General features: G+C 33.9%; 1 protein-coding gene across 8 annotated transcripts in view; it reads right to left on the reverse strand.

Annotated features, from left to right (window-relative positions):
• Positions 1-14370, reverse strand: part of LOC117105807 (tubulin polyglutamylase TTLL5-like) — a 134444-nt gene that overhangs the window by 15618 nt on the left and 104456 nt on the right. For all 8 annotated transcript variants that reach the window (XM_033247090.1, XM_033247092.1, XM_033247094.1 and 5 more), the window contains 2 exons: positions 11930-12066; positions 3142-3245 (listed from right to left, as the gene is read on the reverse strand). In XM_033247090.1, coding sequence (XP_033102981.1) covers positions 3142-3245; positions 11930-12066 — 241 coding nt within the window. The remainder of the gene's footprint in view (positions 1-3141; positions 3246-11929; positions 12067-14370) is intronic.

Here is a 14370-nt window from a genome sequence, read left to right on the forward strand (position 1 = left end):
TTTAAAAAAGAAAGTCATGAAGGCACCAAATTCCCCAAAACAAGCAGCTTTTAAAATTCTGAAATGAAGTAAAACATTCTACAACACTAGATATATGCATGAATAAACACTTGAGAGTCTTAAGACAAAGACTTTAATTCATCAAAGATTTGATGGCTTATTTGTAGAATGCAAAATTCACATACCTAGACTAATAATATAAGGGTAAACATTCCCTCTTGTATAAGTGACTAAGATAATAACAATGTTTTTACAGTGGCGGATTCAAAAGGGGAGGGGAAGCAGCCACCCGGCCACCTTAAAATTTTTAACAATTATAAAAAATTATATTCAAATTGAAGTCCGAGTGTGCCATTTCCAGCCATCTAAAAGTGTCATAATCATAAATTCCTTACATAAGCCCCAAACATGGTGGGGCTGAGGTGGTCTAGACCCTTCATCTATGAAAGCCCCTTCCAGGACCCCCTCTATTTTGAAATTCCTGGATCCGCCATTGATTTATATATTAGTGCTCTACACAACTTAGTGAAGAGCGCTTCACATTATTACCCCATTCATTGGAAAGATGCCTATGGACTCAACTCCCTGGGGGAGTATTCAATAACTTGCTGCACGAAATAAATTTGTGCTCTGGCACTCCAATCTCCTAGGTACCCACATTAATGTATACCCCTGGGTGGAGAGGGACAAAAATAGATAAAATTCCTAGAGCAAGGACACCAACAACTTGCACTAGGGTACTGAACCCTCACCCTCAAGGATGAAAGTCCAAGCCAAAACTGTTGCACCAATCGCTGTTGCAAAAAGAGCTTCATAATCACTTTAATCACTTCCATAAACGATTCCATCACTTAAGTACTTCCATCAACTCTTGTTGGACACACCCAATAGATTGCTGTTCATAGTTTTCAAACTTTTAATATAGTCCAGAATTTCATAGAGATGTATTTTTGTAGTTTGAGAAAAATTTTTTTTTTCATATGAAATTTGGGAGTGGGGAAGAAAAGATAAGGAGAAAGAAAGGGATCTACAAACACTTTGTTTGCCATGAAATTGTCTCGACAGCACAAATTTTCACTTTACTTTTGATTTTCTCATTTCCGATTCTCATTAAAGTTGAGAAAATTAATTAACTTCAAAACACAACAATAATATCTACAATAAATATCTCCAAACACAAAGAGCAAAGAAGATAGAATCTTTTCTGGACAATGGAAGAATTTGATACATATTCAGAGAAGTTGCATTTGTAATCTGCAAGGAACACTACTTCACTTGCTGTATCCTCCATTCTGCAGTTCCTTTTCCTTTCATGATTCTATAATTACAACATCAATGCCATCAAAATAAACTCATAAAATTCCCATCGTGAACTTTCTTCTCCCATCGGCAATGTCTTCCGTTAGACAATTGAAAATAAAGTAGTAAAAACATAGGAATTTTCGGGAGACAGGTTATGTTCCGGGAGATTCTTGCTTACGGGAGTGGGGGAAGGCTCTCCCCATTTCCAGGGAACATGTACTGTTTGTGAAGACTGACAGTATAAAAGATAACTCGAAGCAATATCAACACATTTGATAAAATGATTCTCAGAATATTTCAGATCTTTTTACAGAAATAAAATTTCAACACAATAATAAAAATAAAATAATGTATGCAAATAGACATTCCCAGGGATTTCATATTTCAACTCTAGTTTCAAGGTTCAAAAGTTCAGAGCATAAATGTCAAGCCAACTATTTAAATGATAAATATAAAAAAGTAAACTCAAATTGTTGCAATATACAATATATTTTTAACAGTTAGAAAATATATAGCACACCACTGCTAATATAGTGATTCCTGAAATTTAGATATTTTAAATGTCACGATCTGACAGACTTCAATTAGTACCCACTTAACTCCGAAAGTTAATTATAGCAACACTGATGTCTGCGTTTTGAGGATTAATAACGGTTACATATTAATCCTGTAGAACTAGAAAGCATTTTTTCCGCTCCTGATAAAAGCGGATTATTGTCTACAAAGTGCAAAATGGTGGCAAAATAGGATGACCGAATAGGAGGATCCAAATAACCATATCATTAATTCCTACGGGATTACAAGCAGGATTAAATAATATAAAACATGGCTAACCAACTGAAAAAAAAAATAATAAAGGTTAGAATTTTTTGGTGGTGTTAGAGAGTTAAAGGTGCTATGATCCTCCAATAAAGTAAAATGTATTACTTATTTATATTGTTATATTTTGTTATTTAGCATTTATATAGTGACTTTCCTTCTAGGTTAAGTTCTTTTATGTTTTCCCTTGGCCATTGAGGTTCACATGCTCGTGTTGCTGCCATATTAGCGTAGCAGCACGCAAGCCCACCAGGTGCCCATTTACTCTCCTGGGTGCAGAGAAGCAACGCAGATAAAGTGCCTTGCTCAAAAAGACAAGCGAAGCATAAAGGGAATGTCTCTTATTTCCTCTTAGACCAAAAAAATGACCTATTCTAAAATACAATTATAGTAACATTTGATAATAATAATTAATATTAAACATTGATAATGGTGACCTGGGGCGGATACAGGATTTGGCGGTAGGGGGGTGCGTGAGTGTCCACACTACTTTAGCACCACAATGGTCGGGGCTGAGCTGAGGAAATTTTGAGAATATGGACTGTTAGGTGCCCGGAAATTGCACTCTTACACTTTGAAAATCTTACCGGTACTATATATTCATAATGATAAAAATACAATACAATACAACAATTATTTTTCTTAATACAATTTAGGTAAATGTAAAGGTAACCCATAACCCATTGCACCTTCCAAAAGATTTAAAGTGCACATGAGCCAGATGTAGACGCTAGACCTCAATTTTAAGTCTTTATTCAAGAAGACTTTGTTCTACCAACTGAACCACAGGTGATGAGCGGCAGGAACCACCACCAATGTTAAGGCTGTAGTTAGCAGCGCCCCCACCTTACCTCTTGGCCACTGGACTCGCCCAAAGCAAAAGATGGTTGAAATTGAACAAGGGAGGTGCGATTGCACCGTCTGCACCCCCTTCTCCCCTTCCTCTCTGTATCCACCCCAGGTGACTCTTCTACATTGGTTTACTTAACAGGTCTACAAGATGCACCTTGAGTGACTTACCTGGATGGTAGCTGGTGTAAGCAGCTTTTGTTAGACCTGTCATATTACTATACTTCATTGTTGAGTAAAAATGTGAACCCTGTCCATCTTCTAATTGACTCGTCCTAAAAAAAAGGAAACAGATAATACAGTATACGGTGCAGTATGCAATCTCAGAAATAAGTTGAAGGAGGGGGAGGTGCTAATTAAAAACCTTACAGGCTGAAAAACCTGACGACACTACTATTCCCTCTTCTTTCTCTGGGTGCCGAGATAGGAACGGGTGTTGATTTATACTGTATGATGATATAAATTGCTCAGATGTTTTAATAATCGTTACCCAGAAGAATGGGGGAAAAAAAAGAAAATCTGGGCAAAGGGCAGGTGACTACGACTGACAAACCAATTGGGGATGGGGGGGGGGTCTTTAACTACCAGTTAGCGAAAGCGTAAATTGTTAGCGAAAAAAGTAGCTGGACAAAGGGCAGTGACCACTTTTGCTTAATGTTAAAACAAAGTAGAATAGTATTTAGATCTAGATTAAAAAATAATTCTTGGTGTGTCCTGTTAATCACAAGAGAGCGGCTTTGTAGTAGCCATTGTCGGAGTTGAACTGTGGAGATCTCTTGTCTCTGGTTGAGTCCTCATCATTGCTCTCGTATTTCAGTTGGAGGGCTGAAATACAAGTTAGGATAACGCACCATCTTTGGGATGACTGTGTGCATTATGGCCTACTTATATGTGCATGTTAAAGAACACAGTATGCTATATGGAAAATAGTAGGAGATTGTCTTCTGGTGTACTGCCCAATCACCACCAGAAGGATCCCACTGGAAATAAGTTTTCTTCAGACTTTCATGGTTCATCCTTGGTGTTTACACCGAATAAACTCATCCATCCACATTATCATTTTTTTCAATTCCAACAATGTGTTATAAGTCCAATAGCATTATAATTCTTATTAACTGACATTGACTCACAAATCAAAACATTGCATACAAACGAAATTTAGGGAGATTTCAAGAAATGTTTACTCATAAAAAACTATGACTTAGCATAAAGAGAATTATGAATGTTGTTTAATTGTCCCGTGTAAAGATGACACCACATAGTAATGATCAAAACTCAAAACAAGGATGCTATTATTAAGACAAGGATACATACAACAATAAAACTATTTACATGGAAGTTATGATCATACAGTGTAGGCTTGTGTCGTTTGCTTTAACCAATATCCTGAGTTTGAGGATATTCAATTGCGATTACACCCATTTTCTTGTACTGTTAAAACAGTTTCATAATAATAATTGAAGCAATCGCAAAACATGTTTTTTCGTGGATTTTATATTTTCATTTTCAACCTCATATGTGTCAAAAACAAGACTTTTGAAGTGACGTTCTATTTTAAAGCAGCTAGGGAATATTTGGAATTTTGTTAAACAAATTAAACGTTCAGTAATTTTCTTAAAATAATACACAAGTTTTTTTAAGCAGAAATATAGGAAAGGCCTTGAAACCAAATCAATAATCTATGCTATGAAAAAAAGATTTAAGAAAATACTCCAAAATGGACTAATGCAGATGAACCAATACCATGATATAACCAGTGAGAATAATGATTTAAATTATTTTATCTAAAACTAGCAATTTGGGGTGCTTTGCTGTGTTTTGTCTAAGTGTGTGTCTTAAAGTTCGAAGACAGTCTATAAATGATACAATGTTCCTTTGATCACTAATAAATTCTTTTTGCACTGGAATACAAAATGACTGTATTTGTCCAGAATTATTATTATTTGTATTATGTAGTGAAATTAAGAAATTAATTAAGAAATTTATGACTTCAAATTTCTTTGAACAATGGAAGGATTCTTAACTAATGATGTAAATAACCATAGTGTGCAGTAAAATTATGAAGAAAACAACATTGAGTAAAATTACGAAGAAAACAACACTGAGCAAAATTACAAAGAAAACATTGAGTAAAATTACGAAGAAAACAACATTGAGCAAAATTACAAATAAAACAACATTGAGTAAAATTACAAATAAAACAACATTGAGCAAAATTACAAATAAAACAACATTGAGTAAAATTACAAATAAAACAACATTGAGTAAAATTACAAATAAAACAACATTGAGTAAAATTACAAATAAAACAACATTGAGTAATATTAAAAATAAAACAACATTGAGTAAAATTACAAATAGAACAACATTTCAGAGTAAAATTACGGTTATAAAGCATACTAAAGAATGTGCCATTGAAGTTAGGAGGTGGGCCATCTAAACCACTGGGGTTATATTTAAACTAAAAATACTTCTAATATCAACTTCAAAGAACTACAGTAAACACTTCCAACTGTTGAATTAGGGAAATACTGTTCAAGTTCTGATACTTCCTCTATTAATTCCACCGAAGTCATTTAAACAAAATTGAGATACATTAAAGTTGACAAAACATTTGAAAGTCCAGCCGGAAGTTATACTGATTAACACATTCTCTTTCTGTTCCATTCATTACAAATAAGGCAGCATTACAACAAGTTGTAACTCTGATCCCCATTTGGTTTTTTCCAAGTAAGGCATGTTACAACGATTCAGATTATTCCGAGTAAAGCAACCTTAAAACAATGATACTGCTAAGTTGCATCTTTCTAAATGGTCCCCATTTGGTTCATTCTGAGTAAGGCATGTTACAGCGATTTAGATTATTCCGAGTAAAGCAACCTTAAAACAATGATACTGCTAAGTTGCATCTTTCTAAATGATCCCCATTTGGTTCATTCTGAGTAAGGCATGTTACAGCGATTTAGATCATTCTGAGTAAACAACCTTACAACAATGATACTGCTAAGTTGTATCTTTCTGAATGGTCCCCATTTGGTTCATTCTGAGTATGTCATGTTACAACGATTCAGATTATTCCGAGTAAAGCAACCTTACAACAATGATACTGCTAAGTTGCATCTTTCTGAATGGTCCCCATCTGGTTCATTTTAACCCTCTAGATACCGTCTTTGACTGTAGTCGAAATTGACCTCAAACCGAGAATTCCCATTTTCGACTGCAGTCGAAATTTAGTGACTAAAAAATAGGTGGTTTTCAAATCGCTCTTCTGTTTTTATTTTAGCTCCAATACGTCAGAAATTTTGAACACGCATGCGTGAAGCTTTTTTCTTTCGAAATCTGTGAAGAACTCACATGTGCTTACATAAAAATTTTTAGAAATATCAATTTGAAATCGTTATTAATTTCAAAAATTTTTCGAAATGGCCGCACAAGATGTGTACACAGCCGAGGAAGCGATTGACCTGATTTTTGATTCAGACAGCAATGAAGGTGAGTTTTTAGATGTGCGAGACTTAGACGTGCCTGTTAGCAATGATGACGGTGGGGCTTCAAGCAGTTCTGACGGCGGAGATGTTCTTGATGAAGATGAGCCTAGGCCTAGAAATGTGAGGGTGGTCGACGCTTTTGAATGGAAAGATCGTGCTTATAGTTATGGATGGTTGGGTAAATAAATTATATAACTGCGTGGAATAGGAACGTTTTATATTTGTTTTTTTTTTTTGGCTATAATTTTTTTTTTTTTTGGCTAATTTTTTTTTTTTTTTTCGGTTTTTGCTGACGATTTTTATGTAGCATTTTTCTGTCATTTCTATTATATTATATATATTATATTATATTATATTATATTATATTATGAAAAAAAAATCCTAAAAATATAAATTATACATTAAATGAAAGCTTATTCTATAAGCTTTCTTTGTTTTTGGAAACATTTTTCTGTATAATTTACATAAAGTTCCCAGAAATCCACCAGAAGGACATATACTCAAAAAAACGCAAAAAACCTTGTTACACTGCAAAAGAATCCGGTATTCAAGAGTTTGCACTACAAAAGAATCCGGTATCCAGAGGGTTAAGGCAACCTCAGGTTATTCATTATGTGGCTTTGTGGAAAAAAAAAAGATTTCTTAGAATGTATCCATGTATGATTTGTTTTAAAATGAAGCAATAAAAGTTGAAATAAAAAAAACAAAAAAACCTGAGGGGTCCCAACTTGTCAAAATTGACTTCCTGGAGAATTTTCAACGCGTGTACTAGCTAAAACGTATGTACAAGGATATGTGTGTACAAGTTTATTGCCATGCTCAATTAAAAAAAAAAGAAGCTTAGGCAGGTTTAGGTCACTGTTAATACCTTATTGCTGTCTAGAATGTTAAATGAATCTTATGTCTGCCACATTTAATGCACAAGAATGGGAAAATTTAGCTAAGCATAAGCCGTAATTGTGAAAATCTGTTAAAATCCTGGAGAAATTTAAATTCCCAGGGGAAATGTGGAATTTCCGGGAGATGAACCAAATTCCCGGAGACTCCAGGGCAATCTGGGAGACTTGGGAGCTCTGCAACTTTACACAACAATGATACTGTTTATGTATCTCTGATTGATCTCAATTTGGTTAAATTCCAATTAAGGCAATGTTACTGCAATATTGTATTGTTAAGTTGCATCTCTCCTTCTAATTCCCATGTGCCTTGCAGCTACCCTCTGGGAGTAGTCCCAGGATTTTCCTAATGGATGGAAGGGAGAAGGGCCCAAAGTGGTCTGGCAATGGGGTCTGAGAGTTCTTGCAGAGTTCAATGGCTAACATCCTAGGGGCCTAGAGAAACTGGGAATTTTTTTGGGTCATTTTAAGCCTCTATAAGACATATTAAAATGTATTATACCCTAAGTTTTTTTCAAATTAAAATTTTTGCCACAATTGTTCATTCTTCCGTAGCATAATTAACAGTTGTTCTTTCATAGAAATCTGAGTTTTGTCTTATAAAACGCTAAATGAAACCATATGAGGCTAGATTTTTCAGAATCCGTTTGCTCAAGCGATAGCAAAAAAAATGTGAAATTAGATTAGTGGGATAATGAGGAACAGTGAGAGATTGTAACAAGAGTACACCTTTCACATTATCAGCTATTTACATTTGAAATACAGATCATACAGGAAGTCAAAAATTTAACACAAGCTGTACGCATTTTATCTGTACAACTTCAGAGTATTTCTTGCTCTTGTCGAAAATTTCCTGGCACAAATTTCTGTTGTAATAACTACTGATAGCTAGCCACCAAAGCAATCTTGGTGGTCTAGTGGAATAATATAAGGTTAGTAAATCCGGAGGCCGTGTATTCAATTCCCATCTGAATTATTTGTAACTTGCAATATATCAGTATTTTAAAGTACCCATCCTGTACATTGAGTATCATATTCAGGACCAGTGGAACGTTTTTCAAAGTGCAGGGCCCACTAGTAAGATGAATGGGAATATGAATTGAGAAGGAGTCGATCATACAAAAATATGCATACATATTATATATTTTCTGCCAAAAAATGAGGAACTCGGTCTTCTCCCTTGTCACATGATGACATATTTCTTTGTTTAAACATTCACATCGAAATGAAAGCCAGCATCCCTATTCTTACATATTGATTCGATTTTCTAATCTGTTCAGTAGGCATTACGATCCAAAAATTCGGATTCACTGTGAATGCATGGGAATGTGCACAGGCCAGACCATAGCACATTTGCGTTTTCAGCTTGTAAAATTGAGCTCTCTGAAACACTTGATGGAATAAAATATCAAAGAAAGTTTAGAATATCAATGAAAGTTTAGAATATCAATGAAAGTTTAGAATATCAATGAAAGTTTATCTTAAGCTCTGTCCAGTCTATCAGATGTTCTTTAAAAGAAAACTGTTGTATGACCATATACTGTATACACCATTTTATCGGGTCTATTTTGAAACAGCACCACCAACGTCTCACAACTTTTCACTGATGGACTTCCAGAGGAATAGCCTGATCAGCTGGCTAGTTAGAAATGGAGAACTGCGCAACAAATAGCGCCGCTAGACTTTTGCTATAGCAGCAGCAGACAACAAATATGATATTTTGCTAATTACTGTATTTAAACATTGAAATAGCTTTTTAAGACCTGTTTTTAAAATCAACGTTTCGTTCTTTTTACTCTTTAAAATATTTGTGCTCGTTAGTAATTTAGTTGAATTAATCCATAATGGTAACTACGTAGAGCGAAATTTTAGGCCTCCTGAAGTCTCTCAGTAGTAGTTGCCAGGTCCTCAAATTTGGCAAAAATGGTGTATAGCTGCGATGAACCCATGTATGATCATGATGTGATGTCATCATGACCATATTTAGGCATGTCACATGTTTTTGTCATATAAAATTTGATAGTCTGGACAGGACATTAAACAATTTCTATAATTGTTCCATTATAAGATAAAATGTAAAACGTGTCATTTAACATTAACATGTGGATATTACTAATTGAACCCCGTTTCATTTACAAGTCATATTTTGTGATGAATAATGAGGGCTCACTCAATGTCCTAATAATTTGAGTTATAGCTGTTAAAATATACACTTTGTTAACACTAAAATCTGGTAAGTGTATATAAGGATGGATAGTGGATTTATTAAAGGCAACAGCTGGTGGTACAAGCAACAATACATAGTTCCATAAGGGCATAACTCTGAAGGAAGGAAGATAGAGTTGTAGAGGAAATCACCGCGAGCGTATTTAAAATGTCCCCACCCTGACGATAACATGTCAGAGTATAAAAACAAGAAGCCTTTCCTTCCTCTAATTCAGCCGAGGATTAAGATCATGTACAAAGCATTTGCTAAGATAAAGGCCAACACATCACACATAGCTCAAAGGCTAAAGCGAAATCCATGCAAGTTCCAACAAACATTTATGACTTTATTTCATTTTTATGAATTCTCTGTACAGAAACTAAATTTTAATGCATTTCATAACTGAATATCTTAAATCTAATTTTTTGAACAAATTCATGGTAATTTATTATACAAATTTCATACAAATTTTAATTTCATGTACACACAATACATTGAACTTTATTCAAAAACTGAAATAAACATAATTATTATCATTTCTCTAGGAATTCTCTCATTGGACTAATAAAACATATCTCACCATCTTTTCCTATTTAAGGCAATCACTTCAATCATATACACATTTTTTATTTTATTTTGTAGGATGGGGTTGGAAAACCGCATAGAAAGTGATCAATTTTGCTATTGAAATCCGGTTAACCTCCTGAAAACATTCTTAATTTTTTGTTGCTTCGTGTTTTTGGTTTTTGAATATTGTATTTTTATATCAAGTGACAACATAAATGACATGAAATGAGAGTGAATGAATAGTATTGATGTTGTAATTTTTGAGCAATGACTATTCTCAATGTTATTTCCTTTTGGACAAATTCATTTGAATTTGAAATTTGAATTTGAAACTTTCACTTTATAGATTTTGACATATATAGTTTAAATAAATATACCTGTAAGAATTTAAGAATGGGAAGAGGTGCATCCACAATTTGTAACATTTTTGGTCACACATGTGACAAAGAATGGCCCATAAATGCCAAAATATCATCTGTAGAATCTATATTATTATTACCTTTTAAACACATTTTTCTTTTTAATACCATAAATAATCTTCATCTCAACTCTTGTCATATTTGGTACGAGTTCAGAGGTGTTTTTAAAAATAATTCAGTCCCTGTCATTGTGGAATTATGTCAAATCAGCGCTTCTAAGTAACTAATATTTACAATAAAAAAAATAATGTACAGTGCATCTCATAGGGAGCTTTTGAATTGCACGTACAATGTAATGACATCACTAAAAGTCGTCTGCGCATGCGAGAACGTTAAGTTCACCTTGTCGAGTAGATTCTGAAATGCAATTTAGCCAAATCTACGTATGCAGAGAATGTAGGACGTCAGGTAGGACTGTCACGCATGAGTGATTCCATTCTAGCGTTGCGTCGTCGCACAAATCGAAAGTTTTCCCCCTTCCCATGTTAAGCTCTGGTATTGCTTAAGCCCCCTTTACATGGAATTCCTTGCTGCATTCAGTTTGCCATTCGTCTAATTTGCTTTCTTTTAGCAAATATCTTAAAACCTATATATTACAGGATGTTCCCTTGCCTTATTTCCTCACATAGCGCCTTTGATAAATTTTGAATTGGCACTTTATAAATATTTGTTATAATATTATTATTAATAAACGGGGCATAACTCATCAGTTTTGAAGGTCTGTGCTATATTTTAAACGATTTTCATATTTGAATTCTGGTCGGTCTGCCAAATAATTCTGGCAAATCTGGTACCAAAGACTTAATCATAGGACAAGTTCTTAAATGTGTACTTTTTACATATCTTGGAATGCAGAGTAATCAATAAGACACAATTTGGATAATGCATCCATGCATTAAGAAGGAAGTTTATATTAGTCTATCATTATGACAAACTATTCACATTTGCATTGTATGCAGAATTATGAATTACATCATTCCATCAAGCTCTTCTACTAATAGTTATATGACTAGGTTATTAAATTTTCAAAACATTTTCAATTCACAGCCAACAAATGACATTGGAACTTCCGAGAGTGTCAATCAAACTTAACAACTGACCAATCAGATTTATGTTATTTATGGTCAGGAATATACGCACATCCCACAAACACAGAAATTTACATATATTTTATGTTATAATTTTTTATGACCTTGGCAACAATAAGCAAGAGAAAAGGCTTTACCAGAATGGTTCATTACACTAAACAACCAAAACTCACCTATTAAGTTTGTAGTGACCAGTCATGCCCAGAAATATAGGAATAGAGCATTTTAAACAAGATCTCACTAAACTAAAATTTATATGCTCTTAAAAGGAATGATGATAAAGTAAATGTCTTACCTTGCCATTCTTTGGGTGCTGATGGGTTTCCGGCTGCCAGCTGATTGAGGAGGGGGTTTCGGCTTGTGACCTTGAGCCACTGAACTGCGGTGAAGAGCATCTCTTAAGGCAGAAACGTTAGAGTGAGCTTGGGCAATCTGCAGAAAATCAAAGTTGTGTATTTTGAATTAAAATTGAATTTATAGATATGTCAATTGTGTGCAACTATTTTCTGATGTGTCATCATTCAGTGTAATTGGTTAATTTTTGTTTGTTTGACATGAGAGATTATATTAATCTGGAAAAAAAAAATTACTTGCATAAAATGAATTATGAGTAAAGTTCTGATATAAATACAATAATATAATCACAATGCAGTAAATATTAACATAAACATTCCCTAAATACTTGGAACTTACAAGTTAGTAAAACTCAAATAGTTCAGTCAAAATTGAAATGGGAGAAGACAAGACAAGAGAAAAGGATAGGAAATATGAGAAGTTTAAAGATGGGGAGTGTAAAGATGGGAATAGTAAAAATGAGGAGAGGAAAGGCAAGGTGAGGAAATTGAGGAGGGAAGGAGGTGAGAGATTAGAGCAGTAAAGATGAGTACAGTTTACAATGAACAGATAGTCCGAGTTGAGAAATATATGTAGAAATGAGGAGAAAGTGAAGTACTGTTATGTCAACCAATAAATTTGTCTTATCCATCAACAGTGGCACCAAGGAGGTATAAAGAATATAACCCCTTGATGGCACTATTCCTGTTTTAGGAGGTGGTTATTGTCTCAAATGTATTACCCTCCTGACCTTACTACACTGTAAATATTCAACATTCTCAAAGACAGGAAGCCATGTGATTCATAGCAGTCAGCATATTCCCATGATGCTAAGGTGTGCCCAAGACATGCATCGTTAATGAGACATTAATGCACATCTTCTCAGCACGAGTGATGGATAGACTGGGAACGTACATGCACACCCAACTCAGGCAGATTATGGTTAGGGTTAAGATTTGAAAATGTGAAGAATATGGTGCTTAAACTGTAGAAGCCAGCTACTGACAATTTTCCAATGTGCCTTATTATTAATTTGTCAATTAAAATTTTGATCTTAACTTAAAAAACTTTTTGCAGCACATTCTCGAAATTGTCATTGAATGAAGTGAGGAAGTTTCAGTAAAAAACAGATTTTCATGAAACAGATGAATTTATGAAATACCCTAGATAGAGGAAAGGATTATAAAGCATTGAAATAATGTCACTGACCTAATATAAAAGCACTCATTTAAAACTCCTTGTTAATATGTATTGTTTTAAAAACAATCAGCATTAATCTGATATAAATATTTTAATAATGCAAAAAAAAAGAGTGCCTTAGTTTAATCATGAATAGTTTTTACATAAATACTACGAATCCTTTATCCTGTAAAAAAAATCAGATAAAATAAAAGAAACAAATAAAATAATGAAAAATATGGATTGAAAAAAGAAACAATATTGATATGTGTCATATTTCTGTAAAGTGTAGTTCATAATCAATGGCAATATCTGAAGAAATATTCAAATGGTAGGTTGGTAGGTTAAAGATGCAAATATTTGTTCTCTAGTTTTCATTCAAGTCTCCACTATTCCAAGATCAATCAACACACAGCTCATCCATCTTTTGATTTAGTACACATTGTGGACCGCCACGGGGGAAACTATAATGATATAGGACACAGGCTTTAACCAAGACACTTAAAAGATGCGGGGAAACACGCAAAGGATTTAATCGTAAATTATTATCCATAATAGTAGGTACTGTTGGCATGCAAGATGTTAAAGAACGAAAAGTAGAAACACATGGATGTGTGGTATCAATGAGAATACAGTTATTTAAGGAGGAAACAACATACCCACAAAAAAAAACCCACTCAACAGACAGAAATTTAGAAGGGACCCATGCAGTGTGAAAGTACACTGTACTTTCACAATAAGTAATGAAGCTACAACATCAAATTTGATTAATATTAGATTTAAATAGATAAGGTTTAAAAGTAAACTTTAATGTTTTGTTAATCCCATCATTGTTTTAAAAAAAAGTTCTGTGGGATTGTAATGTACCCACGCAATAATATTAATGTCCCGCAATTATTCAGAAAAAAGTCTGTGTCTTTGTGTTGTAGTTAGATAAATAAACAAAACATTTGAGATAATGTATTGGGAATTTTGATCAAGGCAAATTGTATAATTCTTGATTAAAAACTGTAACAACATTTATATTTTAATGCTGTTGTTACAGTTCTTGAGAAAAAACTGGGACGTCATTAAAAATCTAAATACTACCGAATGAAATAAGACAATCTTCAGGTCCAAAAATTGGTAGGCCTATTAATAATCTATCAATTTATTATTGATCAGCATATAATTATCAACTAATGATCAGTGGCGTAACGATGGGCTCGAGGGCCCTGTGTATTT

The sequence above is a fragment of the Anneissia japonica genome, unplaced genomic scaffold (genome assembly GCF_011630105.1).
Source record: "Anneissia japonica isolate Jap-2015-1 unplaced genomic scaffold, ASM1163010v1 scaffold287754_len4335492_cov202, whole genome shotgun sequence".
NCBI classification, from domain to species: Eukaryota; Metazoa; Echinodermata; class Crinoidea; order Comatulida; family Comatulidae; genus Anneissia; species Anneissia japonica.